The 27,603-nt window shown below is 41.6% G+C and overlaps 1 protein-coding gene across 6 annotated transcripts in view; it reads right to left on the bottom strand.

Annotated features, from left to right (window-relative positions):
* Positions 1 to 27,603, bottom strand: part of DMD (dystrophin) — a 1,878,371-nt gene that overhangs the window by 41,109 nt on the left and 1,809,659 nt on the right. For all 6 annotated transcript variants that reach the window (XM_054566574.1, XM_054566573.1, XM_054566575.1 and 3 more), the window contains 7 exons: positions 19,438 to 19,604; positions 17,140 to 17,251; positions 15,638 to 15,774; positions 14,881 to 14,919; positions 10,540 to 10,605; positions 9,392 to 9,457; positions 6,591 to 6,749 (listed from right to left, as the gene is read on the bottom strand). In XM_054566574.1, coding sequence (XP_054422549.1) covers positions 6,591 to 6,749; positions 9,392 to 9,457; positions 10,540 to 10,605; positions 14,881 to 14,919; positions 15,638 to 15,774; positions 17,140 to 17,251; positions 19,438 to 19,604 — 746 coding nt within the window. The remainder of the gene's footprint in view (positions 1 to 6,590; positions 6,750 to 9,391; positions 9,458 to 10,539; positions 10,606 to 14,880; positions 14,920 to 15,637; positions 15,775 to 17,139; positions 17,252 to 19,437; positions 19,605 to 27,603) is intronic.

Here is a 27,603-nt window from a genome sequence, read left to right as displayed (position 1 = left end):
GCTATTCCCCAAAAAGGTTTGAGGCGACATTAGTATATTCAGTATAACAAGACAGTTTGAAAGAGAGAGAATTAGGATAAAGGGAGAAATAAAATTGTCATTCTCGGCTACCCATTTACTTCTAGGAATTGGATAGCATAAATCGGTCCCCTCGGGCTTTGATTAACTCTCAATAAAGTGAAGGAAATTGAGTTACTGGGCTGGTGTGTTAGAAACGGAGCCTTTGAGTCATGGTGGCCCGACCCTCCCTTCCCGAGTGGAGCTGAGGCGGTTGACCCTCACACAGCTTATTAAATGCAATGTGTATGCGCTAGGGGCCTCTCTCCGCAGGATAGCTGCTCTTGCCATAAAAGGTCTTGGCCATCCGATTAATGTGGGAACATGAGCCCCCTTATCCCAAAAGGCTCTCCAGCCCTCTGTTTCGGGGGCTCATGTTGCCAAGTGATGGCAAGGCCTACTTTCATTAAATTTCTCCGATACCACTCTTTCCCCATCCGGCCAAATTAAAAAAAAAATGTATAGACCAGCTGTGGGAGTCAGTCGCTACTAATTACTGCCGACATCTACTGGACCTTTCAGGTTCACCCCCTTATCTTCCCCATTCCTGTCCCTTACCCTCACACCCTCACCTAGCACACTGTCCTCAGACTCGGCCCTTCTCCCGCTCATGGCCACCACGCCTTTTCCTGTGCTCTGGTGCCCTTAATCCCTCTCCCTCCCGGCGCCCCTGGGAAAATGCTCCCATCCCGCGCAGGCCCCCTTCTCCTCTTCTGGCAGCTTCCTCCAGCATGAGAAAAGTAATGAGGGATCCTTAAGTAAAAAGAGAAGCCCAGAGCGAACACTACACAGTGCTGCGTGCAATAATCCCAACAGCCACAAATACATTTGCAAAGATTTGCATGTGTAGAGAATAGCTCTGAAAGGACAGACGAGAAACCGATAGAGGGGGTAGCCTTACAGAACTGGGAACAGAGCGGCCAGAGCAAAAAGCTGGAGAAAGATTCACTTTTCTCTACAGGCTTTTAAAACACCCTTTAGAAGCTGTTATTACCTATTAAAGAATATAAGTAATGAAATAGACATTTTAATGTTCCCATTTTCCAGAGTTCTACCACGCCCAGTGTTCTTCTGCCACATAATCCCCGGCTAGATCAATTTGCTGTCTCAGTTTCTGCTACCACTTGTGAGCTGGCGACTCACAGAGTGAACATCTCTGGCCCACACCGCTCCAGCAAGCTCCCAAGTTCCATTTGTCACCGTCACACACTTACACGTGAGTAGGTCGCCAGCACCTGAAACGCAATCTCTTCCATATCCCATTCACCATCCTCCAGCTACCCGACCCTTGAAGGACCGGTATAAATACCGTAAGTTTATATTCATATAAATATAGAGATAACTATAGAAGGGCCCTGCTGCTGCTCATCCTGAACCGTCAGTCCCAGCTGCAACCGGCCATCTTGCTGCCGTGTGTCCACCAGAACTGTGACTCTTGTCTTCCCTCCCCCGGCCCATAGAGCCCTCAAATCAAACGGCTCTGCCCCTCCCCTGAAATCTCTCTCAAATTTGGCCTGTATTCCCCGTTTCTATTACTTTACTTTAGGCCCTACTCATCGCTTGCCTGGGTTGCATGCTACCTCCCATTCTGATTTCCTTCCGTGTGTGGTATTGCCCTTCTCAAAGTCACCCTCCAGTGGCTGCCTGAGCGATGTATGGAAGTGTAACTCGAAGCGCATCGCTGCTGGCTGCCGCCCTTGAGTGGCTCCCTGTGCTAGGCGAGGAGGTGCCAACTGCTCAGCATGGCACCGCGCTCCTCTGATCTGGCCTCAACCACCTGTCCAGCCTCATCGCCTCGCATTTCCTTGCCTTGCCACAAAAGTAACGCAACTGTGTGCAGTTCCCCAAATACTCTCTGCGGTGCGTCACCTGCTCCTTCCTCTGCCTGCGATGCCCGCTCCAGACCTCCTGCAGCTCCCTTTCCTCTTGGCTATGTTCCTCGTTGGAGATGCACAGAGGAACATGGAATAAACAAATCCTGAATCTGTGAAGACTGAACACTACTAGCCCCGGGCCCAAAGTCACGGCATCGGTGACAAGGTAAAGCAACAGGATCATGATTTCCAGCTACTTTAATTCTGTGGTATAAGCAATTGATCTACAGTTCTTTGAATCTATCATTAATAATGTTGCGTAATCCTTGGAGAAATGAAAGGAGCAAGAGAAAACTCAAATTTAGGCTGTCGAACCTCTGGTCGCCCAACACAAAGACCTATGAAAGGTGCTGAGCAGGTACTAAAAACGCACAGAATTTCCTGTTGTCATGTAACATCTACTAACAACTTTAATTAACTTTAGACTTCACAGTGAGTTAGGTTACACTCCCGTTAAACTTGGGAACAATCTACTCAATTTGCTATGCAGGCAGCAGAATGACAATCCGTTTTCTGCCTCCCATAAAGGCTTTCTTTTCATTGCTGGGGTCATAGCTAGAATTTCAGAGCAAGTTTTGTTTCATTTAGACAGCGCAGAGAAAAATACATCCGAATTTGACATTGCAGATTTAATGCATGAGACTGCGGGCTTTAATATATGCAGGAAAAAAGCAAACTGTGAGTTTGCAATGTTAGGGACACACAATGGAGCAAATTCTCCACATCCAAATGGTCTTGACCAAATAAAGGCGACTCTGAATTATCTGCGGTATGAGGCAAATCCATTATGCAGAAGTGAAACGTGAAGGACTGTATAAGGTGCCAGCCCCCACCCCCCATTCATGACAGACACTATTGAGAAAATTCAGAGCCAGATGCAGCTTTGCTTAGAGCCTTCACCTCGTTTCTGTGGCAGAAAGCAAGAACCAGAGAATGCTGGCGGGGGAGACATACAGGGCCCAGAATTTGAAAAAATGAATTTTAAACATTCTAAATTTATGACAAAGCAATGCTTGGCACCAATCAGGGAATTTTGGAAAAGGGAAGTATTTTGAAAAGGAAGCAGAAGAAAAGCTTTTGAAAGGCTTTTCTCTATGAAATTAGGTTTAAAAAAATTTTTTTTAGTCAAAAGTACATGCATGAGTGCTACAGTTAAATTCAGCTTCATTTCAATTCATTTATTCATTAATTTATTCAACAAATATTTATTGAATGGTATGTGCAACAACTGGGAGAAACAAAATTCTAAAGACAGAGATAAGACACCCCTGAGGCATTTCTAAATTAGCAACTCTCTGTTTTCCAAGGGGACTGAGGGGAGGTGTCACAAATAAGCATCAATGACAGAATTCAGTAACACAGCCAGTCAGGGATGGGGACCTCCAAGCCTCTCTCCTTTGCCAACAGGCATTTCAAGATGTCATGGCTACAGAGTAAAGGAACACTAAAATACAATACATGTAGTAAGCGTACGTCCAAAGGACACGAGGCAATCTCAACTGTATTTTTAAAAAGATTTTTATTCATTCATTTATGTATTTTTAGAGAGAGGGCAAGGGAGGGAGAAAGAGAGCGAGAGAAACATCAATGTGTGCTTGCCTCTTGCGCGCCCCTAACTGGGGACCTTGCTTGCAACCCAGGCATGTGCCCTGACCTGACCGAGAATCAAACCAGCGACCTTTCGGTTTGCAGGATGACACCCAACCAACTGAGCCACACTGGCCAGGGAGGGCAATCTCAACTTTAAGTATCCTTTCCCATTTTCTCTAGAAGTTTACTTGTATTTGTCCAATTATGTAGCCAATCTGACCTGGGAAATACGGCCAGCTTGGCAGACACTGAGGGAGGGCATCTAATGACCTCCTGGGGACTCTCAGAGAGAGAGAGCAGGAGGAAATGGGGAACTGAAGGCTCCTTAAGCAATACTGGGTTCAAGGACCATGAAGGCTAAGCTATGGCTCTGCAGCTCTTTGCGCCGAAGTGTAATTAAATAGGAGAGGACAGAGCAAAGGAAACCAGACAGGCTATTTTCAAGAGAGGAGCGCCACAGAGACATTTCTTTGTGATATTTAAAGCGACGCACAATTTTATGTAAGTGATATTTACAAAGAATGCACAATTCTATGTAAGTGATATTTACAAAGAGTGACTCTGTATCCTCTGGTGCGAGGCAGAGTTGGCTATTTTGAGTCAGAAAATCTGGATTTGAACTTGGTTCTGTCAGCGGCGCACTGTGAAATCTGGGTCAGGCCATCTGAATGTCTCTGAACCTGCATTTTGTTTAAAAATTGTTTTAAAATTTATTGATCTTAGAGAGGGGGGCGGGGCGGGCAGGAGAGAAACATTGCTTCATTGCTCCACTTATTTATGCATTCACTGGTTGTCTCTCATTATGTGCCCTCACGATGGATCGAACCTGCAATGTTGGCACATCGGAACGATGCTCCAACCAACTGAGCTACCTAGCCAAGGCTGAATCTGCATTTTCCCATCCACCTTCTTCACAGAGCTTTCCGGAAGACTAAAAGACCCAAAATATATTCAAGTGCTCTGAAAATGATGAAATGGTATAAATGTGTATGATAGTCATCAGTACTCTACCAGTGCTCTTCAGCCTGGCTGTCATGGCACGGAGAGAGAGTACGCTCACAGCAAACAAGTCAGGCCTCTTGACCAGTGAGATACAGAGATATATTACACAATGGCAGCAACCATATAGTACAAAGATATTTTTACTCTTGGGTAACATCAAATTCTATTTATAATGCCAATCCCCATTTCCTTTCCTGCTTGACTTGGACTCAATCAAATAATCAGACTTAACATACATGGATACTAATAGTGATCCTCAGTTAAGTAGAGGGCCATGTCTTCACCACCATGGGCTTCACTGCCAACCAGTCTTACGAATGAGGCCAAAGACAATGTTACCACTAAAACCAACACAATGTTCAGTATTACCTCCTGGTACTTGTGTGACATCCTTGCTGTATTCTTAACTTCGCTTTCTACCAACTATTTCCTGAATATCCACTAAATATTCACACTGTGCTAGGTACTATAGGGGCACCTAATGAGATTAAGACGACACATTCCTCACCCCCAAAGCATTTGCCATCACATGAGAGGGAGGCGCAGGGAGTCATGGATAGAAAAGGCAAACTGTCAAGGAGTTCTGTGAGAAAGGTTCAAAGTATTCTGAGAATCCAGACAAAAAAATGGATTCTGAATGCAAGGCTTGGACAGGGCTCTGCGAGGAAAGTTATTCTGAGGAAGCTCATGGAGGATGGGTAGGACCCCTTTGTCAGATACAGCAGTGAAGGAATGGGGGTGAGCAGCTAAGCTGGGAAGCGAGCTCGAACTTGGCCCAGGAGGTGGATGGGAGCAGGACGCATTCAGACACAGTAGCTACGAGAGCACGGCCAGAAGATGAAATTGTCATAGCAGGCCAAGAGAAGGCTGTGGATGGTTTTAAAAGCCCAGCTGCGAAGCTGGATTTTTCCTCTCGTTGCAGAAATCCAGTGAGGGAAAAATGCCATGACAGGTCTTGGTTCTAGAAAGATCTACAACTAGAGTTAGTAGGGAGGAGTTCTTGGAGGGGAAAGGAAGAGAGTAAAGGGAAGGTGACCAGGCAAAGGAGCTCTGGCCATAGGTCAAGGGATGTGGCAGCAGAAAGCACTGGATGGATGGCAGTTTGCTTTTTCATCTTGAGGTGACACTCCCCGAGGGCACCGGCTCTCAGATATACCCCGTTCCTGGCTTAAGAAGTCTTGGGGCCTTGGGCTACACCAAGGAGATGAAAGGGCTCACTCAAGTCCCACAAATGGCAGCCTTTAAAGGCTTGCCTGGTGGCATTTGTCCGAAGAAGGCACGCTGAATAGGAAGTGATCATGTGCCATTGCCTTTCCCAAGGGACTGTGACATGAAACATGTAATACAGAAGCAAAAGTCCAGTGACTGGCGTTATCCTGACACCACACACCATCCCAGATCTTCACGTCTTTGTCCACTCCGCGGTCACTGTGAATTGTCTTTAGTCTTTTACTTCTACAGTTTCTACCGTTTTTACGCGGACATCTTTTTCAGGTGATGACTGACAACTGGAATCGTCTCACTAATTTGCTACGATCATGAGCATAAACGGCGTCCGCATTGGATGATGAGAAATAAGATGAACTAATCTGTTCCCACGTATAACCAAGCCAATGACCCTACTTCCTTAAGTGCTTTGAGAGAAATAATATGGCCAAACACATGTACAAATCGTATAATCATGAAATTAAACGACCTGCTTTGTTCTTACATTCTGTTCTCCAGTAGAAAAACCAAAGCCTCTGAAATACATGCAACAAATCAAATACCACCGTCAGCATTAATTCCTTTCCCACCTAAAATATGAGTTCTTAATTATACTGTTGCATTCATTTTCTTCTTTCAGATAATCGAGAGACAGAGAGAGAGAGAGAGAGAGAGAGAGAGTGTGTGAGAGAGAGAGAGGGGGAGAGAGAGAGAGAGAGAGAATCTGCAAATGAACTGAACAGATTATTGGAGAAAACAATTAGACATAGAACGACTCTACGTGAAGATTCCTGACACTTTTCTATGTGTGCAAGCGTATGCACTCCGCATACCAATGACAAAGCTAGAAAGAAAACTCACCTGTTTTCTTCCTCAAGATCTGCTAGGATTCTCTCTAGCTCCCCTCTTTCCTCACTCTCTAAGGAAATCAAGATCTGGGCAGGACTACGAGGCTGGCTCAGGGGGGAGTCCTGGTTCAAACTTTGGCAGTAATGCTGGATTAACAAATGTTCATCATCTCTGGAAAATAAAATCAAAGGTTTTGGTTTTTTCCCCCCTCACTTGTGTTGGGGGTCAGGGACTCGGGTGTGTATTTAAAAATAGAAACATTTGCTCTTAACAATTAATTAGACCCCTTTTCCTGCTTCTAAAGACATTTTGATACTTCTGAGGTTGTGGTCTGCCACCCTACGGGTGACAATGCGAGTGTCTCTTAACTCTTGATTTTCTTTCTGTTTTAATTTTCAGTTGAATTTGATTGGCCTATTTACATGGGTCAATTAATAGCAGAATTAGAGAAATACTGAGACTCTGTTGACAGTTTAACCAATAGTTAATAAATATTAAAAGACATAATAATGGCTGTATAATGCTTTTGCTACCAAGCATGTCAAGATAATCTGTTCACTAACCCACACTATTGTTGACACTGACCAGAAAAATAACCCGCAGTCCTTAAAAGAATAAGAGTAAATATTTTGTTAAGTGGAAGGCAATGTAAACCCCAAAGTGTTGCTTGGGTAGTAAGCAAGTTTGAACTTATAAAAGCCACAGAGGCAGGATGGTAACAATAAAAAAACTGTAGACAGATGATTCCTTCTTTCGATTATTATTGAGATTAAAAGCCCCCCCAAAATGGGAAGAAAAAAGGCCATTAAGGGGACCAAAGAGGCAAAAGGCTTGTATTTTGGGAGGCAGCCACAATCCTTCCTGGAAACTGGGAATTCTCTACCACACAGAAAAAATTATTTTCTAAATGCATTGCTCCCGTGTACCTCCAAGTTATGAGAACTTCACTCTGTTCTCAATGAGAGGCTAAAGCTCTCATTGGCTAAATACCATTAAGGTGAGAGGTTCATATTCCTCCCTCTACACCTGCTTAATTTCCTTTTCTCGTTGCCACGAGTTGGGAAAAAAACAAGAAACAAAACACCCTTCAGATTTTTAGGAAAAAAATCCTCCTGACTTAAATGATGTTGGTCCATCAAGCCAGGTTATTTGGTTGAGAAGTCAAATGTTGACTAAAAATAATCATTGGGTGTTAAAAACTTTCAAGGGGAGTCAACTAGTCCTCCAAACCACTGTCCCAGGCCTGCCCCTAAAATATAAGGATTTTACCATCCAAGAGTGAGTCAAAATGGATTGCATGTCCTCAGAATGAACTAAAGCTTTTCACTGACAAATAAAACAAAAGCATCTTTGCCGCCTGCCTAATTTATTATCTCTCTTCCCAAACTCTGAAATTTTATTACTAGAACCTCCCATGTTTAGTTCCAACAAATAGGTATAATTAAACTTCTCTTAAGCAGTCAATGGATGGCAGCCATTATTATACAGATAAAACTTGAATTAATTTGAAAGTGTTGGAGCTTGTAATATTGAAATCAGTGACCAGGAGGAGCAAATCACTCAGGGAGTTTACAGTAGGTTGATTCTTTGGTCACATATTTTCCTGTCTAAGTACTTTATATATTAATACTTTCCCCCATAGCTGAGACAGAGAACGCACCACAGTTACATTTGGGGAAAAGGTTGTTTTGTTTTAAGTAACTAAGTCATATGCGATTGGTTGAGTGTTGTCTTGACTCTTTATTACTACCTTAATCGCCTTTATTGAAACAGATGACATGACTTATTCGCATGTCTTCCATCACCAGTTCTGTATAAATGCCCGTTTGACAACTAGCTCTCTCAGCCTTTTCTCATCTGAGCGTAACTTTGGGTTGCCATATCAACTACATAGGACCAATTTACCTTATATGACCAATTTACCTTTGCCTAGATTTTCCGTGACAAAGGGGCGAGACATCCGTAAGTTCTCAAACTGAAAACACTGTTGTATTTTGACCAGATTTGTTCTAAGTTATCTACTCAGTTAGCAGAGCTTTATTTTTTCCCTCCCATTAGTTTCTTAACCTGCTCCTTCCACCTCAGGCCCTTGGTTCGTGGATATTCCTATGCGCTCCTACCGTGAACCCTTCCCCTCCTCTACAAGCAGCCCCTGTTCCCTAGCCAGAGCTCTGTTCCCTGCCACTTTTAACATCATTCTCTCTCCTTCTTTACGTTTCACAGGCCTGGCTTATCATCCCACTAAAAACCTGTGACCTAACTTTGTACGGTCTCTTCTGAAACCCTTCACAAGATTGCTTCACTTTATTTCGTAGCGTGGGAAGATGCTAAATCACGAAAATCTACTGCTTCGGATCTCTGAAGAAAACCGCACAGCTAACCTCCCGTAGGGGCGTGTCGGTGCAAGCCTGCAAGGTTAGGTCTCCCCTCCTCCACGAATGGAGACAATACCACCTAGCCATCGCTTTAAAAATTAATATCCAATCGCTTTAAGTATCGGGCAGGTCTGGTCAAAAATGAAGCATTTACTATAATTTAAGTATCGGGGACTCGGTCGTTCGTGGTACTATGGTATTCAATTAGAATAAGGCAAACTGCTTTTGCCACTATGGGGTACCAATAATGCCACAGTTTGGATGAGGTCATTCCATGTCAGGTTATGCGTTAAGGGGGGGAAAAAAAGGAAATGAAGGGCTCCTTGAAAGATCAAATGTATATAACGCTAATTTCCAGCTTCTGTGCTACCCTACCTCTAAATCCCTCAAAGCAATTTCATCTTCAGGAACATTCGTAAAAAGAGATGGGATACTTACATGCTCTCATTAGGAGAGATGCTATCATTTAGATAAGATCCATTGCTGTTTTCCATTTCTGCTAGCCTGATAAAAAACGTAAAAGCTCATTAAAACTTATGTGACTTCTTAGAATCTATTCAAGACCTAATCGAACATTCCTGAAAACTAAAGGATAAATCATGTCAAGAGGAGAAAGGAATCCTTCACATTAAAGGATGTGTGTGCTGACCTAACCGTTGGAGGCAGTGAGCGGTAGACCACAGCTAGTTAGGAGCTTTACATTTATGCTCTAAATTATGAAGGAAGTTGTAGTTTGTTGGTTTTCTTTTCTTCTCCGTGGAGCGATCTTCCTTTCACTGAGAACAGGCCTCTGTTTTCACAAGAAAAGCTTCCCTAACAACAAATACACTCTGTACCTCACACTACCCCTTGTTTTCGAAGATCATTAAAGTTTCCCACTCATCACAGATGTGTTCGGCAGTGAGAATATTGATAAAGGGTGTGGTTCAAAGTCAGTGCTCTATGCATTCTGCTACTGAGTGTTACCTTTAGAGACCTCCTTTACCTCAGACAAGAATAAAGTCTTTTTTACAACTAAAACAAAGTTAACCAAACTCTTACAGATTTATTGAACAAGCACAAGGTATCTTAGGATTAGCAATTCAATGTTTAGGTATAAAAATCATCTCAAACACAAAGAAGGTGAGAGAGGAAAGTCCAAGGAGTAGAAAAAGCAGTTATTTTCTTCTTCACAGCATAGCATGTAAAATAAACACATACATGGAAAGCCAAAGCTTTCTTATTCTCCGCATAACATAGTGTCATTTCTTTACATATTTATGTCTGGTCTAGCAGTTTTCTAAAAAGGTTATACGGTTTCTAAGCCAATTTCTTAAACGTGCTCAGTATATAAAACATAACAAAACTATCAGAAATGTTTAAAGGCCAGGGTTTGGGGACATTGTTCTGGATTAATGCGCTTATTGGTGTCCAAAACCAACATGCAGTGGCGTGGCATGCACGTTAGAGGGCAAGTTGATTAGTAGAAATCAGACAAGTTGGGGGGGGGGAGAAAAAGAAAAGATTTGTTGAAAATTATTATAGGTTAGCTTTCCTTGGTTAGTTACTTTAATCAATATTTGCCTGGCATTCAACTAGTCTCATACCTGCTAGCATAATGTTCAATGCGTGAATGAGTATCATCGTGTGAAAGCTGAGGGGACGAGGCAGGCCTATAAGGCAGAAAATGTGATTAGTCACAGTTACCATCCATTAATGGAGAAAAAAAAAAAACCCCACCATACAATTACGTTATATACATGGCCTAAAATGCTTTTATTCTAATTCTATGGATAATGTACACATTTAGCTGTCCCTGTATCTTAGATATCATCCACTATTTTAAATCCACGTTGGAGAGAGGATCCCTCATACTCCTGCTTTTATCAAAAGCCATAGTGAGCGCAAAAACATCTGTGGAAAGTTTCAATTAGAGGAAAGGTTGGGGGAGACAATCTGCGTGTGACATTTTGTCCTCCAAGCTTGTGATATCGCATATCCTATAGTTCTGAAATTGATTTAGCACTATGTGGTCAAAAATTTTCAACAGTTTACACCTGTGCCACTTATTAGCTCCCCTTTTATTGAATGGAGGCTCTACATTTGCCTAGTAGATTCGTGGTCAACGATTTCTGTTCCAAAGAGGCCACTCCAGTCTATGACTTCTTAAGATTCCACGTATCAGGATGTTTTGGTCTGTGCGATTTTGTAAGGAAGGAATATATATGTCCAATTGAGCAGCAGGTATATATTACTACTTCACAGAACAAAACTGAATGGCCCCAAACTGTATTGCAATCTTTTTAGAAAGAATGACTACATTCAATAGAATGTCACAGCATCTGAAATATTTCTTGTTAAGGATACTGTGTGCTAGTGTACAGAGGGGAAAACCAGAGCGGGGGAATTATTTAGCATGAAGAGTCTATATACTTTTTGGATATAAAAATCTTTTTTTTGGTGCGGCGTGGCCCATAGACTAGAATTTCGGTAGGGGTAACATTTTTTCCCCACCCTTTCACATCGAATCTATCAATTATCCTTGAAGTTGTTATAGTATCTTTGGATTAACTTTAGGGAAAAAACCCCATCTGTTTTGAAAATCAGTTTGGGCTTGTGCTTCTTTGTTTTCATTGGAATAGGACAAAAGGTCTCTTCCATTTCTTTTATAACACAGAAAGCCCTTAGGTAAAGGCACGGATCCAAAAGTCAACAGTAATCTATTCAGTGAGGACTGGTTTAGTTCAGCGTCCAAGTAGCATTCAAGGACTTGGTAGAAACGCTAAGAAGATGTTTGGTTTTTCTTACATAAAAAAAAGAAAACCATGTATTTATCTACACTTATATAGGAAGTGTGCTAGAAATCCGTATTTCTTAAAGAAGACATACGATCATAAAATGATTACAACACACTACAGCAAATTACTGGTGCACTGAAGCCTTCTCTGATAGATAAATGTCTTATTTAAGAAATCAATGTTGTGAAGGTCAAGAGTCACCATAATCAAATGTGAGATGAATTATAAAGACATTTAAACTATCATGAGGAAACAAAAGGATGACTACCCAATTTACTAGGCAGATCCAAAGATTTCCATGTGAATCTTCATTATAGTTTTGGAGATTTAATCTGATAATTTCTCAGAAACCTGGAGCAGCCCATTATTAGAAAAATGCTAAAGTTTGTTTTGAAGTACTCACTGCAAGTAAAGATAATTTTGTACTTGGATTATTTGGCTTATAAACCCTATCTTCTGGAACATACCAGTCTTTCAATTATATACTTCTTATGAGCTACAAGCCCACCATCGAGAAAAATTTTAATGCTTTCCCTTATAATAGCTGCTACCTTTGCAGTGTATAGAATAAAAACCTGAGACCTTGAAGTATAACTACACCAAGAAAACTAGGCATATAAATCCAAAACACTTTAATAAAATCTCATATAGAAAATCTTATGCAGAGCTTTAATTCTTAGCCTTGAGGATAATTCCATGTTGTTTTTCTTATTAATGCACACAGCACCTAACGCAGCATGCATAAGCACAAGAACTCATAATAACCAGAAATCTAAAAAATATATATACACTAAAGGAGGTACTTATTAAGTCAGAAAATGAGCCAAAAAGGAGTGCTGGTCAGAGAAGAATCACTTAAAAACCAAGAATTAGTAAAAGTACAAAACCACTTAGTCCAGAAGCAAAACTATAAATGCAAGGCCTTCTAGAAACACTTTTTGAAGGGAAAGAAAGGATACTGTTCTCCCTTCCCACTTTCTAAATACAAAACAATGTACCCGGAAGGATTGTTTCTTTTATCGTTAGTGGTCAGTTCCAGCCCACCCACCACCATTTTCTCTTCTGTGACAACTTTACTAGGTTTTCGTCCGTTGAGGTTTCAAAGGAGACTAACTCAAAGAATATTGTTTGACTGTCTCATTTGTGGGCAAGCAATACAAAAGGTTTATGCTAGATTTAGTTTCAAATAATATGACAGATGCAAGTATATATAGGTTTGGTCAAAGGGAAAAGACAAGATCTGTATCTCAGTAAACTTTCCAATTCTGTGATCCACATGAAATGGATTAACTGCTGTCATCAGCATAGGATTTGTTAACATCAGATAGAATTCTTGCAAAATAAAACACCTTAGGACCTGGCTCTTCTGCCTGAATAGAATGGCTTTATGTATTTTATAAATTGTATAACCCTATGAGTAAGGACTTGAATAAAATTTCTGGTATTGAAAAAAGCAGAGGACTTTAAAAGTCTGCAGGGTTTATTTTCTTCTTTAAAATCAAAATTTCCCACTCCTTCTGAATAATCTAGTAAACTTTTATAAGAAGATAAAATGGGGGTATGTTTTAGTTGTTAGAGAAAATATTTTAATGAAGAATGTTATTAATTTTAAGGTTCTTTAAAGTTTAAAACAAACACCCTCTAGTTAAAATTAGTTACATCAAACTCATTGTCATAATTTTTTATCATGAGTGTATACATACAATGAACATCTTTTCTTCTTCTTTTCTTTCTAGGAATTGTTACTTACTATTTTGTGCTATCTCTATCCATACATTTTTAAAAATTATTCTTTAGCCTATTTGTCTTTCGGATTTTTTTTAATTGGTGAAAACTTATTCCAAGCCTGGGTAAATTCATTTGTTTATCAGGATCCAATCAAGCTGAGAACTTCAGTATATCAATTTTTAAAAAGCTTCTTATCTATGAAAGGGCTTAACTTCTACAAACAAATAAACTACCTGGGTTAGGGGAAACAATGACCAAAACCAAGGAACATAACTGACTCTTAATAACTCCCCAAGTTGTTTAAGCATGATGATTAAAGAAATCAGGTAGTTCACTACTTATAGCTCCCGTACCTCAAAATTAAGGGACACAATAATGTAGCTTAAAAAAAAAGACGCCTCACACTTCTTTTAGGCCAATAAAGACTAAATCTCAATCATTTGCGTTCATCACTACAGGATTTAAAAAAAGGATCTACTTTAAATTAAATTACATGATGGAACAATAAAAAAGACCCTATAAAAATAAATTGAATTCTTACATAAGCCTTACTTCTAAATTGGTCATTTATCCCTTATATATAATAAAGCTGTCTGCTTTTAAATACGAATTTTAATAAAGTACACTTTGAAATACCAAAAATCCCACACAATGACCTTAAAACATGCACACTGTTTGCTAATATATAAACTGCAGGCCCCCAAAATGAATTTTCTACCATTATAAACTCTGAGAGAAGTCAATTATCTGTTGGTATTTAATATTAGTATTATTAATACACGCCAATAGTAATAGCAAAGACTGCAGTACACTTTCCTGCTTATGAGCTAAATATTTAGTTTGGAGAGGAGAGCAAAATGAGTTTAGTTAAAAAATAAGCTCATGTATATAAATATTAGTCAATTAACATGGCATTACCTGATGAAAAGTCCACATACCCCACTGAAATTATTCAGCCCAATTCAACATCATACTCTGAAACAAATTCTGCTGATATTTAATAGTCTGCTTATAACAGGCCCTGAAGAATAAACCATCATCCTTTTGAAGGTCCTAAAGCGTTGACTCCCAAGAAATGTGGCTAAAGAATGTTATTATGTAATCGGAAAGCTCTTCCCTGCTTATCATTGAAGAACATATAAATGTGTCTCCCAGCAATACAACTAACGACCCAATTAATTTCTTTGATGTTCTTTTGAATTCAAAGCCAGGACTTCTGCTGGTTCAAATGTGCCCAGGTGGGGCCCTGAACACCTCATTTTGGTTCTCCTGATCTGATCTTCGAGACTCATCAAGTGAAGGAAAACAATGGAAATGAAGGGACGCCAGTATGTCTTTAAAAACAAAACAAATAAACCAAACAAGAAAAATCAGCAAGCGAATGTGTGGGTGGAAGCAGCGCCCTGCAGTGGAAGTACTCACGCAGAATCTACCGGCCAGAAGTTGATCAGAGTAACCGGACTGCAAAACAAAAAATGAGGTGGTGAAGAGACACAGGCAAACTCAGCCGCAATAAACAAACAAACAAACAAATAAAAACAATAAAACAACGGAAAGGTCCAAATAAATAAAACCCAACCAATTAAGGAGAAACCATGGAAAGCAACAGCCAAAGAAAAGTGGAAAGTGAATTAAAAGGAAAACCAACAGCGGTGCCGTGGCCACCAGAGTCATGGCAAAAAGAGGAAGGTTTCACAGAGGTGAGGGCAGCGTCCGGTGGACCGTGAGAGTCATCACTGCTTACTGTGAAGGGATTTCCTGGGACTACCGTTTCTTTCAGGCAGAAGAAAAGTGACTAGATATGACCACACAATCAGATCCAAAGAGACACACGTCTGCCGATTTGCGAGGGAGGAAAATTCACAATGAAATATCGGAATCACTCATTTGTAAACAGTTCCCGTATTTCTTAAAAGCCTTGCGGAGGTCATTAGCGGCTATAACGTGGTGTTTCCCCTGGGAGATAAGGTTTAATTTTTGGAAAAGGTCAGCGCCCTGGGACAATCGACACAGGAAATGCCGACTGAACATCAGCCTGTTTTGCTCTTTCCTGCTCAAGTCAATCTAGAGAAAGAAATAGGAGAGACTGTTTGCATTTGGGAGTGAAGGAGGGTATTCAGCTGAAAGGAGCTCACATATACATCAAAGGAGAGTCTGTTCTGCTTTTGCCACTACTCACGTTTCCATGTTGTCCCCCTCTAAGACCGTCTGCACTGGCAGGTAGCCCATTCGGGGATGCTTCGCAAAATACCTTTTGGTTCGAAATTTGTTTTTTAGTACCTTGGCAAAGTCACGAACATCTTCTCCTGAAGTAGTCTGGAAGGGAAACACGTTGAGATCAGACTTGGGAGAGTGAGGCTCGGCTTCTCAGGGCATTTGCTTTTTGTAGTTTCGGAGAGTGGAACTTGGGCGCAGAGGCTTTGGAATCAGGCAAAATGAGGGTTTTGAAACCGGGCCTGACATTTACTAGTGGGAGGGTTTTGGGTGAGGGAGTTATTTACCCATGTGAGGCTCAGATCATCTGTGAAATGGAGGCAATCAAACCTCAAGGAGTTGTTACAATGACTAAATGAAGTAACTCAACTACTGGGGTACTTGATAAATGGTCGTTTAATAAAAGTCTTAAAGTTGAAAACCGTAAGTTTTGCCACACTTGAAGGTATTTTAAAAACTACGGTCCAAGTGGATACCATGTTTCACCCACTCAGTATCTTCTAGTCACAACATGGTTCATTCTCCGTCATCAAATACCTTTGCCAAAGGAATCAAAGCGAGAAAGACAATGAAAACGATCCAGGAGGGCTACTCTGACCGTGGAGGAGAAAATACTCCAAGGCAGAGCTTCTCAAACTTTTGACGTGTGTGGGAACCACCTGCAGATCTGGTTAAAATGCAGGTTTTGATTGAGAAAGTCCGGAGCAGGGGCCTGAAGTTCCGCATCTTCAATAAGTGGGCTCCCAGGTAATGCCAAGCGCCGCCAGCTGGCAGACCATACTCTGAATAGCAAGCAGCTAGTGTTTAAGGAACGTAAGATTTACACTCAGCTCTGTCTGACCACCAGGTCCGGGCCCTTCAAATCTTGCCAGTGATTTTCCAAAGTTCTGTTAGCCACTAGACATTTTCCCCAAACAACATCTGAGGACAAGGCTCTGTCTTTTAATTCCAGAGCCTTGGGCACATTATTTAGCCTCAGGACCTCAGAGTCCTCATCTGTAAAAAGGGGGTAAAAATAATACCTATTTCACACAGAGTCGTTTAAAAGGTAAACACCTAGCATGTACTTGGCAGGCGACGGTATATAAAACAGATAAGAGATGAGCAAGATTGATCGAAAGGGTTGGGCCGGGAATTTGGGGGAAGCCACATTATACCTCTGCACCCAGCATGCCCCGCGGCCATCAAACCTCTCCTCGCAGCTGCTCGAGCTGTGCAAAAGAAGCGTGAGAACGTCTGCCCTGCAACCAGTGCAAATGGAAGAAAAGCCTACTTCTTACCCGTGCCAGCCTTTGCCCTACGCACTAGGGATAAGGTCAGTCCTGGAGCCTACAATTTGGAGCCACGTTAGCTGGGAAACATCTGGGGAACGTAGACATCACAGCACTACACACGATCTGCAGTACTGCCACCAAGGGAAACCTCTCCCAGGTGAGCTAAGGCATGCCAGAGAGGCATCCCACTTACCGGAGTGCAATATTCCACCATGGGGTAGTGCATTTTATGGCCTTTTGCAACTCGACCAGAAAAAAAGCAACTTTGGCAGATGTCATAATTAAAGTGCTTTAGACTCCTGTACCTGGTAAAGAACAAAAACAAACACATATGTATTTCTTCAAATCAAATTCCCAAAGACCGCTCTTTAATAAACTTGCTTCCACACTGACTTAATTCTAGAAACAGGCTGTGGCGTTCATTAATTCCACAAGGTAAGTGATTAACTTCCTACCTCCAGAATTCTCTGGTGCTTCTCCTACGGTATCAAAACATTTTGGCGGAAAGATTATCCTATAAACATATATAAGGAGGGAAGAAAAACTCAGCTCTTATTTAAACTCCGCTAGGAACTCTTTCAGATTAAGCAAGAGGCTGCTGGCAAACTTCCAGTCTTTTGAAGACTGAATGCTACAATTTGAAAGAACTTCGCGGAGAGAGAGACCCATGCATGGCAGTCCCCCCAACCCATCATGGGGTAAAAGTTTTCAGAAGCAATTACTTAAAAAATACATATGTAGAGAGATAAAGATAAAGCAATTTCATTAGACAAAGAGAAAATTTAAAAAGAACTTTCAATTACAATAAATCTTTTAAAATTACATTTTCTGATTGACATGATTCATCTTCAGAGAGTTACGTGGATAATCTCTTTTCTCTCTCTTCAGAAATCCCTGAAAAAAATCCCCACATTCCTGAAAAAATGATAAATGAAGCCCCCACAAAGGACAAAAATGGGATTAAATGAAAGAATTTATAATCTGTGAGTACTAGATGGTCCATTTCCTCCCATTCACAGAAGAGTGTATCTTTTGTTTTATACTCGGGCTGCCATTTGCTCTCTCAGGTAAGAATCTTAGCCAATTCAAATAAACATATTCCTTATGTCACATATGGCAATGTGGGGGGGAAAAAGACACCTTTTTTTTTTTAGATCTCAACCATCTTTAGGGGGAGAAGGAAGGAAAGGGAAGTGCTGATTCCTAAAATAATCGCATTTGATAAGGGCAAAAGAAGTGAATGTGAAAATGCTCTTAGATCCTCCAAAGCATTCTCCTTTTTTATTTTATAAAATTTCCCCCTTCGGATCATACTAGGCAGGGAAGCTGAGAAAAGAAGGAATGTACTGCTCTGCCCTGCGGGGGCCCCCGCCCCTGCACAGCAGTGTTCTTACCTGCCAAAACCAGTGTTGTCTACCTAGGCTTTAGAAACCTCTAAAGGTTTTGTAAAACCTCTTTGTAAACAGCATGAAGTATGGAAGGACCGAGCACATAAATGACACAAAGCAGTTATTAGGCAACAGAGTATTAAAACAAGTCAGAGCATAACCAGGAAGAGTATTTACTTAGCGGCTAAGTGGGTTCTGAACAAGCACAGACCACGGAACTAGTTTACAACTTTATGGCTTATTCACTGCTAAGGAAGCCTCGAGGTTGATCCAGATGTTTAAATCCATCATCTTCTCTGAATCTGGATCTGGGATCACTAGTCAATAAGATGAATTCATTTAAAAATATCCTGTCTCCCCAAACAGGTCAACAAGGCGGAAGATTTAAGGGCCAATTGTTTTCCATGACAGTTTAAGAATATCAGAAAAATAACCTGCTATGTTTCCTATCTCTTTCAGTTTTAAATTTATAAGGACCATTTTTCCTTTTATAGCTGCTCTGTGACTCTTTCGTTTTCTTGCATACTTTATATTCCCTTAGAAGTTCATTGGGATACTATGCAAAGAGCATAATCAAAGTCACAGATAAAGAAGTTCTAGGGTTACTTAAAACAAGTCTCATTACTTTAGGGGGAAAACTGGTGCAAAGTGAGTAAGAGACTGAGTTACCATGACGGCTCTCCCAAAATGGAATCATTTCTTAGTTTTAGAACTAATTCTTGGACATTTTCTATAAACAGAAAAGACCGTGAAAGAAGAGAAAGATGGTCAAAATGTTTTGGTTCCAGGAAGGAGGCGGCACAGCTTTATCTGTATACCGTTGACGGACAAGTATCCTGCCCACCCAAGACTGTGCTCCTGCACAGCTGAAGACTGAAGCTGGAAAGGGACACCTGCCTAAGGAGTCACACCCACCCAAATCACCCAGTGACCAGCGGAGTGACAGGAGTGATGGAGGCTCCCCCTCGATCCCCTCCTCTCCCACTCTGAAGAGGAACCAACTAACAGCAGCTAGTACAGGAGGTGAAAGATCGAGGCATGAAAAGGCAAGGAACGGTATTAAAAAAAAAAAGAGAGAGAGACATTTTGGGGGTTCCTGATACCTGAATCCAATGATGGGACACTCCTTGCAGATGTTACACTTGGCCTGATGCTTGGCGGTTTCCGCGGCAGCCACTCTGTGCAGCACGGGCAGCCACACCATGGACTGGGGCTCCAGCCGCATCCAGTCCAGGAAGAGGGCCGCTTCGATCTCAGGCTTGTTATTGGCCTGCAAAGACAGGGCGGGGGGCGGCGGGGAGCAGGTGCGGGTGAGGTGGGGTAAGGGGTAGGGTGACAAAGTAAAGGAAGCATATGTCAGTTCAGGTAATAAGGTAAAAAAAAAGAAAAAGAAAAAAAGAAAAAAACACTAGTTGCACAGCGAGGCCCAGGTTTTGCAGCCACCTACCCCTAAGGCAGCAGTGAACTGCCGTCACTCTGCCTGGCTACTTGATGACAAGAAAACAAAACAAAATGAAACAAACCAATGGAAAGCCAAATACACACCTGAGTGAGACCATATTTAGCTCCAGTGTTTGAACAGATATGTGAGTTAGCCAGAAGTAAGAGGCGAGTGTTTATTGATAAAATTTCAAAGGAGGAAAAAAACAAAACAAAACAAACCAACAACTCAGGAACTATTGATTCCTTTTTTTTTTTTTGCCTTGAAGAATCTATTTTTCAATGTGCCATAGAATCATAATGAAGAGGCTTTACAATTCATCTGGTCCCCAAGCTTCATTTTACAGACAGGAAAACAGACATAGATGAAAGAAGGAGCTTTTCAAAGGCCGCACAACTAACTGGTGGTAGAGCTGATACTAAACGCAAGCCTCCAGGTCTAGTGTGGTTGTCATGGTGACCTGCTGTCTCTTTGTCTGTCTGTCTCTATTTCCCCCCCTTTCCTTCCCCTAAATTTAATACACACCATTCCTCCCAAACTGTATAATGATTTTAGAAAGCCTGAAATATATAAACCATCACTTGATTTATATATTATCATAGTCATGCATTTTAACTAGATCTTGGTTTTCTTTAACCCTACAAGACTGTCTTTTAATTGCTTTATATTGTTAGATTGACCCATACATTGACCACTTTCTTTTGGTTTTTCATTCCTTTAGTGTCTGTTGGTGAATTTCTCAGGTTTTGTCTGAAAACCTCTTTTTGAATACATATTCTTGACAGCTATATCTTCATAGGGCACAGATTTTTAGGGTGGGGGGCCGTTTTCAGTTTCTCTGTCGCTCCTGTTAAGAAGTCAAGGGTCAAGCTGACCATGGTTCCTTTGAAGGTAATCTGTTTTTGCCCCTGCCTCGCCTTGTGTCTCTAGGGTTTTATTTATACTGTTTAGGATTAGCTGGGCTTCTTGAACCTGTGGGTTAGAGTCTTTACTCAGCTCTGGAATCTTCTCAGTGCTGATGCCAACAAATAGTGCCTCTTCATTCCCTCTCTGCTCTGCTTACAGAACTCCATGAGGTAAACATAGACTTTTTCGATCTAGACTGCATTTCTCTGAATAGGACATCCCTCTTTCCCCTTTTTTTTGTCCTTTATGCTTCATGGCTAATAATGCCTTGTGCCTGGGTGTCTATTTCTCTCTTTGGCACCATCCAGTCTGATGTAAGCTCAGTACACGAAGCTGTAAATTTTAGTTACTGGACCTTTTAATATCTCGAAGTTCTGTTGGGTCATTTTTAAGGTCACTTCTACAGTTTGCGGTTCCCTGCAGATGTTTTTCAATGATGCCTGACATTTTCTTTTAAACACAGTAAACAGAGTTTTCAAAAAATTATCTCTAATGATTCCATGATAGAGAATTAGTGTAGGCCTGCTTCTGTGGCCTGCTATTTCTGCTGGTTCTCACTTACCTTGATTTCTTGTGTGCTTAATTTTTTCTACCTTCACTATGGACTACATTGACCTTAAAATATTTTCTGGAGATACTTTGAGCCCTTGACTGGAAATGCCTTCTCCAGTGATGGTTCTCATTTGCTTTGCCAAGAACCAAAGGGCACTACCTATTCTGAGACCAATTTAAACGGAATATATGATGAATATTTAGTGTCATGTACTCAATGAGTGTTTGAACTGCACACCCATGTTGTTTCTCTTGGAACATGCTTTGCTAATAAAGACTCTATTCACATTTGAGATAGAAAGGCAGTAGGGTTTGGACCAACAGGTCATTTGGCTTGCAGCACTTGCCACTTCAGCAGTACTACAGTCATTACCCCTGATTACAAATTTCCCAACATTATAATGAGCTGTTTAACCTTGAATTTCCTAGCTGCAAAATGGTATCAATTCAAGCTACTGATAAAAGCTGTTGTTGAGCACTTTTCTCTGTGTAGAGTGCCAACACACAGGTACTTTGTGGATAAATTTTTAACATAAAAAAAGAATTCGCCCTGGCTGGTGTGGCTCAGTGGACTGAGTGCCGGCCTGTGAACCAAAGGGTCACCCTTTGATTCCCAGTCAGGGCACGTGCCTGGGTTGCGGGCCAGGCCCCCAGGAGGGGGCGTGCGAGAGGCAACCACACATCAATGTTTCTCTCCCTCTCTTTCTCCCTCCCTTCCCCTCTCTCTAAAAGTAAATAAGTAAAATCTTTAAAAAAAAAAACCTAATCTTAAAATAAAAAAGAATTTTAGAACCTGAAGATGAGAGGGATCACAGAAGTGCATTTGTCCTCTTGGAATGGCAGGCACCACAGAGCTACTGCAATGTAAGACCTTCAGCAGTAACGGCGTCCAAACTCTTGACCAATGCCAGTGCGTTCTTAGAGCCACTAAATAAATACCACCCATGTGTGAGAGCGGACATCCTTAACGAATGCTCTTGAACATCTGTGTATAGGGACCCTGTTAAAAGTGTTTCTTCGGCCTGGGCTAAAATCTACCAGCAGAGCAAATAGGACTGGAGGCTCCAGAGTCCAACCGCGAGAGTTCAACCCCCAGCTTTGCCGCTTATGACCGTGTGACCTTGGGAAGAATAACTTTCGCTCTCTGTCTTAATTTTCTTCTGCCACGACATGGAACTATTAATAGCGTATACCTCATAGGATTGTTGTAAGATTTAAAAGGGTTAACAAATGAAAGGCACTTGGAACAGTGTCTGGTGCATAGCAAGGGCCATGTCAGTATTTGCCATTGGTACTGTCATTATTATTATCCATCTCACCAGAAACCCAGAAGTTTTCAGCCTTGATATAGCCCTTTATGTATGTAAAGAGAGAGAGAGAGAGAGAGAGAGAGGGAGGGAGGAAGAGGAGAAGAGAAGAGAAGAGAAGGGAGAGAAAGAGAGAGAAAGATCTATGTGAGAGAAACATCAATCGGTTGCCTCTCGCATGTGCTCTGACCAGGGACTGAACCTGCAACCGAGGTATGGGGTGCTGACCGGAAACTGAACTGGCGAACTCATGGTGTACGGGATGATACTCTAACCAGCTGAACTACATTGACCGGGGCCACAGATACCTTTAAGTATTTTACAGAGTTGTCACATCTGTCCATGCCTCTTCATCCCTATTCCTTTTACTTCTTCCTAATACGACAGGGCTTGATTTACCACTGTCCTTTCTTCTCCAGACATGATCTGCTGGGAATGGTACTTCCATTTCTCTGGACAACATAATTGGATGACTTGCTTTTGTTCTCTGCTACAGGCTCACGTAGGGTTTCCACTCAACTAAAATCTCTGGGTCAGTGTTTCCCAGTATGTCCGGCAGATCAATCACCCAGCAAAATGCTTCATAAAAAGAAGATCAAATTAATTAAGGAAACATTGCATATTATACCTACCTCTTAAAATTCTTAATGTACGTTAACATATTAGAAGCGAAGAAGGTCGTCCATAAAGAAACACGTTAAACTTTGTTTGACCTCAGATCTTCCCACACTTGTTATTCAGTGATCCCAAGACTTTTTTTTTTTTAAACTTCTAAGGCCTGTGAGCACCCCAAGGTACTAGTGCTCCATGGGGTGTGATGGGAAATGCTTTTTGACTCTTGCCAGTGATTCCTCCATTCTCTACCTGTTCGTTCAGATTTGTTCCCTCTCACTTCTGCCAGAGCCTGTCCTGTCAGTTTGATCCCACTGTACAATCTCATCACTATTCTTAAAAATCCTGACTCGTACAGCCCATGAATTGGCCATTATACCCAATTTTGTGTATTTCCCCCATTTTAAAATGTGTGTCCTGTCTTCATCACAAAGTCACCGGTGAACATATCAGACGTTTAGGTGAAGGTCAAACATGAGCCACACCACCAGCGCCTGCACCTCAGGCCAACACGAACCCAGCGTTCAGCCCTCTCTGATTGTTCAGCTGTGACTCTTTATACCATCGCCTAATCTCTACTGCACACGTTTCTCCATCTCGCACACAAAGACATAGTGAGAGACTTTGCCAAAAGGACTACAAGTTTCAGTTACAATACGTCCTATAACAATCTCTTGCTCCACTGGTCTCGAAACTGACTTTATCAAACGAACCCTTTGTAGCTAGGGGACAAATCATTACAGAAAGGCAGTAAACTGAAAAGCACTCCTAATTCATTTCTATTTAAAACACGGGGTTATTGATGTTTAATCTGAGCCTATTTTTTTTTTCTGACTTAGGTTTAAATGATAGTTTGTTTAATGATGGGTTCAAAGGCATGCTCTAGAGTAAGAATTCATGCTTACTACAGAGAGTATAATATGGCAGAAAGCTTCTATTCATTCTGGAAGACAAAAAAATCTGATCATGAGTCAGCAACAAATGTAGGTGCAAAACAAAAAAAATAAAAGGCAATGACATATCCGTGATGTATTACTAAAGGCACAGCAAGTATCACGTGAGGAAGCGATCTCGTTACCCTCAGTACTGGCCAAATGCTTCTTAGAAAACGGTGTTTAGTTCTGGTGGCTACAGCTAACCCAGAACTTAGAGAAGCCCTGGCAGCAAGACAAGAGGATAATTAAAGGGGTTGAAAGACCTATGAGAAGAGCTTAAGAGAATTGAGATTATTTAGTCATAAAAAAAAAGAAGAACAAGCAAGAAAGAGTAGCTGAAAGGGCAATTTAATAAGTTTTCAATTATGCAAGTGGCTCTTGCATAGGGACCTGTGACCAGCTGTTCAATCCCTCCACTGAGGACAGAACAAGATGTAACAGGCTTAAGCAGCATGAAGAATTTAGGTTGTATTTCATACGGAAGAATTTCCTGATGCTGAAAGTTGTTAGAGCATTAGTGTGAATTACCAAGGGGAGCCATAGACAGTTCTCCTCTTTCAGAATTCTATAGATTCTCCTGTGCTTCAAGGCTGGAAATGCTCAAGGTTCTTTCTAGCTCCTGAGGTGCAAGGTCCATCACTTGGGCTCCTTACAAATCGCTCTCCTATGCCGAATGGCAGCACTGAAACAAGACACGGGGATTCACATCCCATTCTGTTTCCATCTTTCATTTTTACTACACACCAATCTATATCCTGGTGATATTCCCTCTCCTTTTGTCTGGCAATAAAGAAATAAAGAATTAAAAGTCAGGCAAGCTTCTAGAAAGATCTAAAAGAACGATAACTTTTAAAATCCAGCTCAAATGGCAGTCTAGAAAAAAAATATGGATAGACTGGAATGGTAAGAAGTTGTGGAGGTCAAAAGACAGATATGGGCCCTGAGCATGTAGCTCATTTTGGTAAGAGCATCGTCCTGATACACTAAGGTTGTGGGTTCGATCCCTGCTCAGGGCACATACAAGACGCAACCAATGAATGTATAACTATGAGTAAGTGGAACAACTAATCTCTCTCTTTCTCTCCCCCACCTCCTCTCTCTCTAAAACCAATAAATTAAAAAAAAAAAAAAAAGACAGGCACAATGGCATTGGATTGACGTCATCCTTGTAGGTGCCATTATTTGCTGACTTACAGAGAGATCTCATGTATCTTCTCTCAGTGTCAAGGGTGACCTTTGCCCTCACCCTTACATGCCAAGTTTGAACCACCCAAGCAAAAATTCCAGGAATGGGCCATTTAGCCCTCGATTGCTTTCGTTCCTTGTTTTTGGTAATATCTTATTTTTCCTTTCCTATGGCGAGCACACACGAAAAGCCAAGATAAATCACTGCTCCTTCCACTGTGAGAGCCACAGGTTCAAACCACCCTGGATTTCCACTCCTACTCTGTTGCTCCTTGCCTGTCAGCAGCTCTCCACCACCGCATGGGCGCTGCGGGAAGCAAGCAGCTGCCATTGCTGCCTCCCATTACAGCACACTGCAGGGCTGCTTCATATACACGGCATTTTAGCGAGTGCAAAGAGAGTTAAAGGAATCCCAGTAGCTGCAATTTCTAGCCAAAGGCTTTAATGATCAGAATAATAATGTCCAAGGGCAGCAAGTGGCAAGTTCGGAGTTAGGGCACTGGCCAGGGTTCAGAGTAACTTTCGGGTCTCTCACATGTTGTGCTTTCCACAAATTCTTAGGCACCAAAGGACCAGGCTATTACAACCTGAACACTTACTTTTCTCTTAGGATATCAGTTCACGGTCACAGAAGTGGCGTGATGGTAGGATCCCTCCGCAAGGGCTGCGGCCAGCCGCCATGAACACATATACTTCATATGTTTAAGAGAAGGCAACTCGCCTCTCACTTGTGAGGTTTTTTAAAAAACCATGCCAATACTTAAAACATTGAAAAAAAAATAGTATAGCGAGAAGTAAACACGTGAGAGGCTGTGTCCAGTAGGCCTTGGATGGTGAAAAGGAACTGCTGGCCTGGACACAAGACTTGCCTACACCTTCTTAAGTTTCTCCCTGAGATTGCAGGTTACTTGAAGACAGGAACTGTGTGTCTATACCCTCCGAAGAAAGCTTGCTGCATTGAACGATGGATGGGAAGGAAGGAACAAGGCGATCATAATCCATAAAAGGAAGGATTATAATATCTAAATGAGCTTAAAAAAAAAGCCTAGTCATCCGGAAGGGGGAAGGGGGGACTTTCTAAGTGTTGTCTAAGGAGTACAAGCCAAAATAAACACATCTTGAACTGCCCAAAGTTTACTTAACTTTTTTACGTAAAGGTCTGGTTTGTCTGTTACGATATCACACACAAAAGGCCAACAGTCTATTTCTAGATCTGGAGCATATGTTTAGAATATAGGAATGGCTTCAAATATAGGAATGCCCAAAATCCACGCTGGGGGCCTTGAAGGGAACCCCACAGGCAGGCAGCCATGTTCTAGGTCAGTGGTCCTCAACCAGGGACAATTCTGCACGCCAGAGAACAGCTGAAAAGGCCTGGAGCCATTGTTGGCTGCCACAGCTGGGGAAGGGGTTACTGCTATGGTCTAGTATATGGAGGCCAGCGTCCTGCCAAATGTCCAACAATGCACTGAACAGTGCCCCGCAACAAAGATTTATCAGGGCTAACATGCCAGAAGCGCTAAAACCGAGAACCCCTGCCCTGCCGTTAACACCTTACATCTCCAGAGCTCATTTGCTGAAACTAACAAACCAGCACGGGAACATGGCTATTAACTAAACACCAGACTTCCCCAAGAGCCCTAGAGCGTGCCTACCAGGTAGGCTGCTTTCCTCTACAACGTGGAAACTGAGAAGCTAGGGTAGGCCGGTTCAGCTACTGATGATATGAGAGAAAGACCACCCTGGTTAAGAGACTGTAGACAGAGAGGAAAAAAAAAAGGACTAAAAACAACAACAACAAAACCCAAGCTGGAAGTTACAAGGGAACATGCTAAAATCATGGAGCCTGATTTGAAATTAAGTTCCTGTTCTAACAGACAACTCTATGCAATGTATTTCAGGACAAACAACAGAAATTTATGTAATCATGCAAATAATTATCTCACATAAGGCAGGCTAGCTAGTAAAAGAATGTGTGTGCGCGCGCCCACGTGTGCGTGGGTGTATGTGTGTGCATGAGTGTGTTTTCTTTTTACTTAGAGTTCATGCCCATTCAGAGGAAAACCAGTAAGTAAATACATAAATATTAAATACATTCATAGGCAAGAATAGGATTTCCAAACATTCCTATTGACAGAAAAAGGTCAGCTGTTCGAAAACACTGGAGACAAACCACAGATTTGCTGTTTTCAGCAGCAGAATGTTCCCTTCACCAATCCAAATAACCATTGCAATATCGTTGCGATTGTTAATAAGTAATGGCATTAGTAGCTGACAAGCCAACATTTCTGGCCCTGATTGTAAGAAGCCCTAGTGTTTGGAAAGATTTGC

The sequence above is a fragment of the Pteronotus mesoamericanus genome, unplaced genomic scaffold, assembly GCF_021234165.1.
Source record: "Pteronotus mesoamericanus isolate MK-2021 breed Mesoamerican mustached bat unplaced genomic scaffold, CSHL_Meso_final contig_173, whole genome shotgun sequence".
NCBI classification, from domain to species: Eukaryota; Metazoa; Chordata; class Mammalia; order Chiroptera; family Mormoopidae; genus Pteronotus; species Pteronotus mesoamericanus.
The sequence above is the reverse complement of the archived record's forward strand: the minus strand, read 5'-3'. Positions and strand labels throughout refer to the sequence as shown.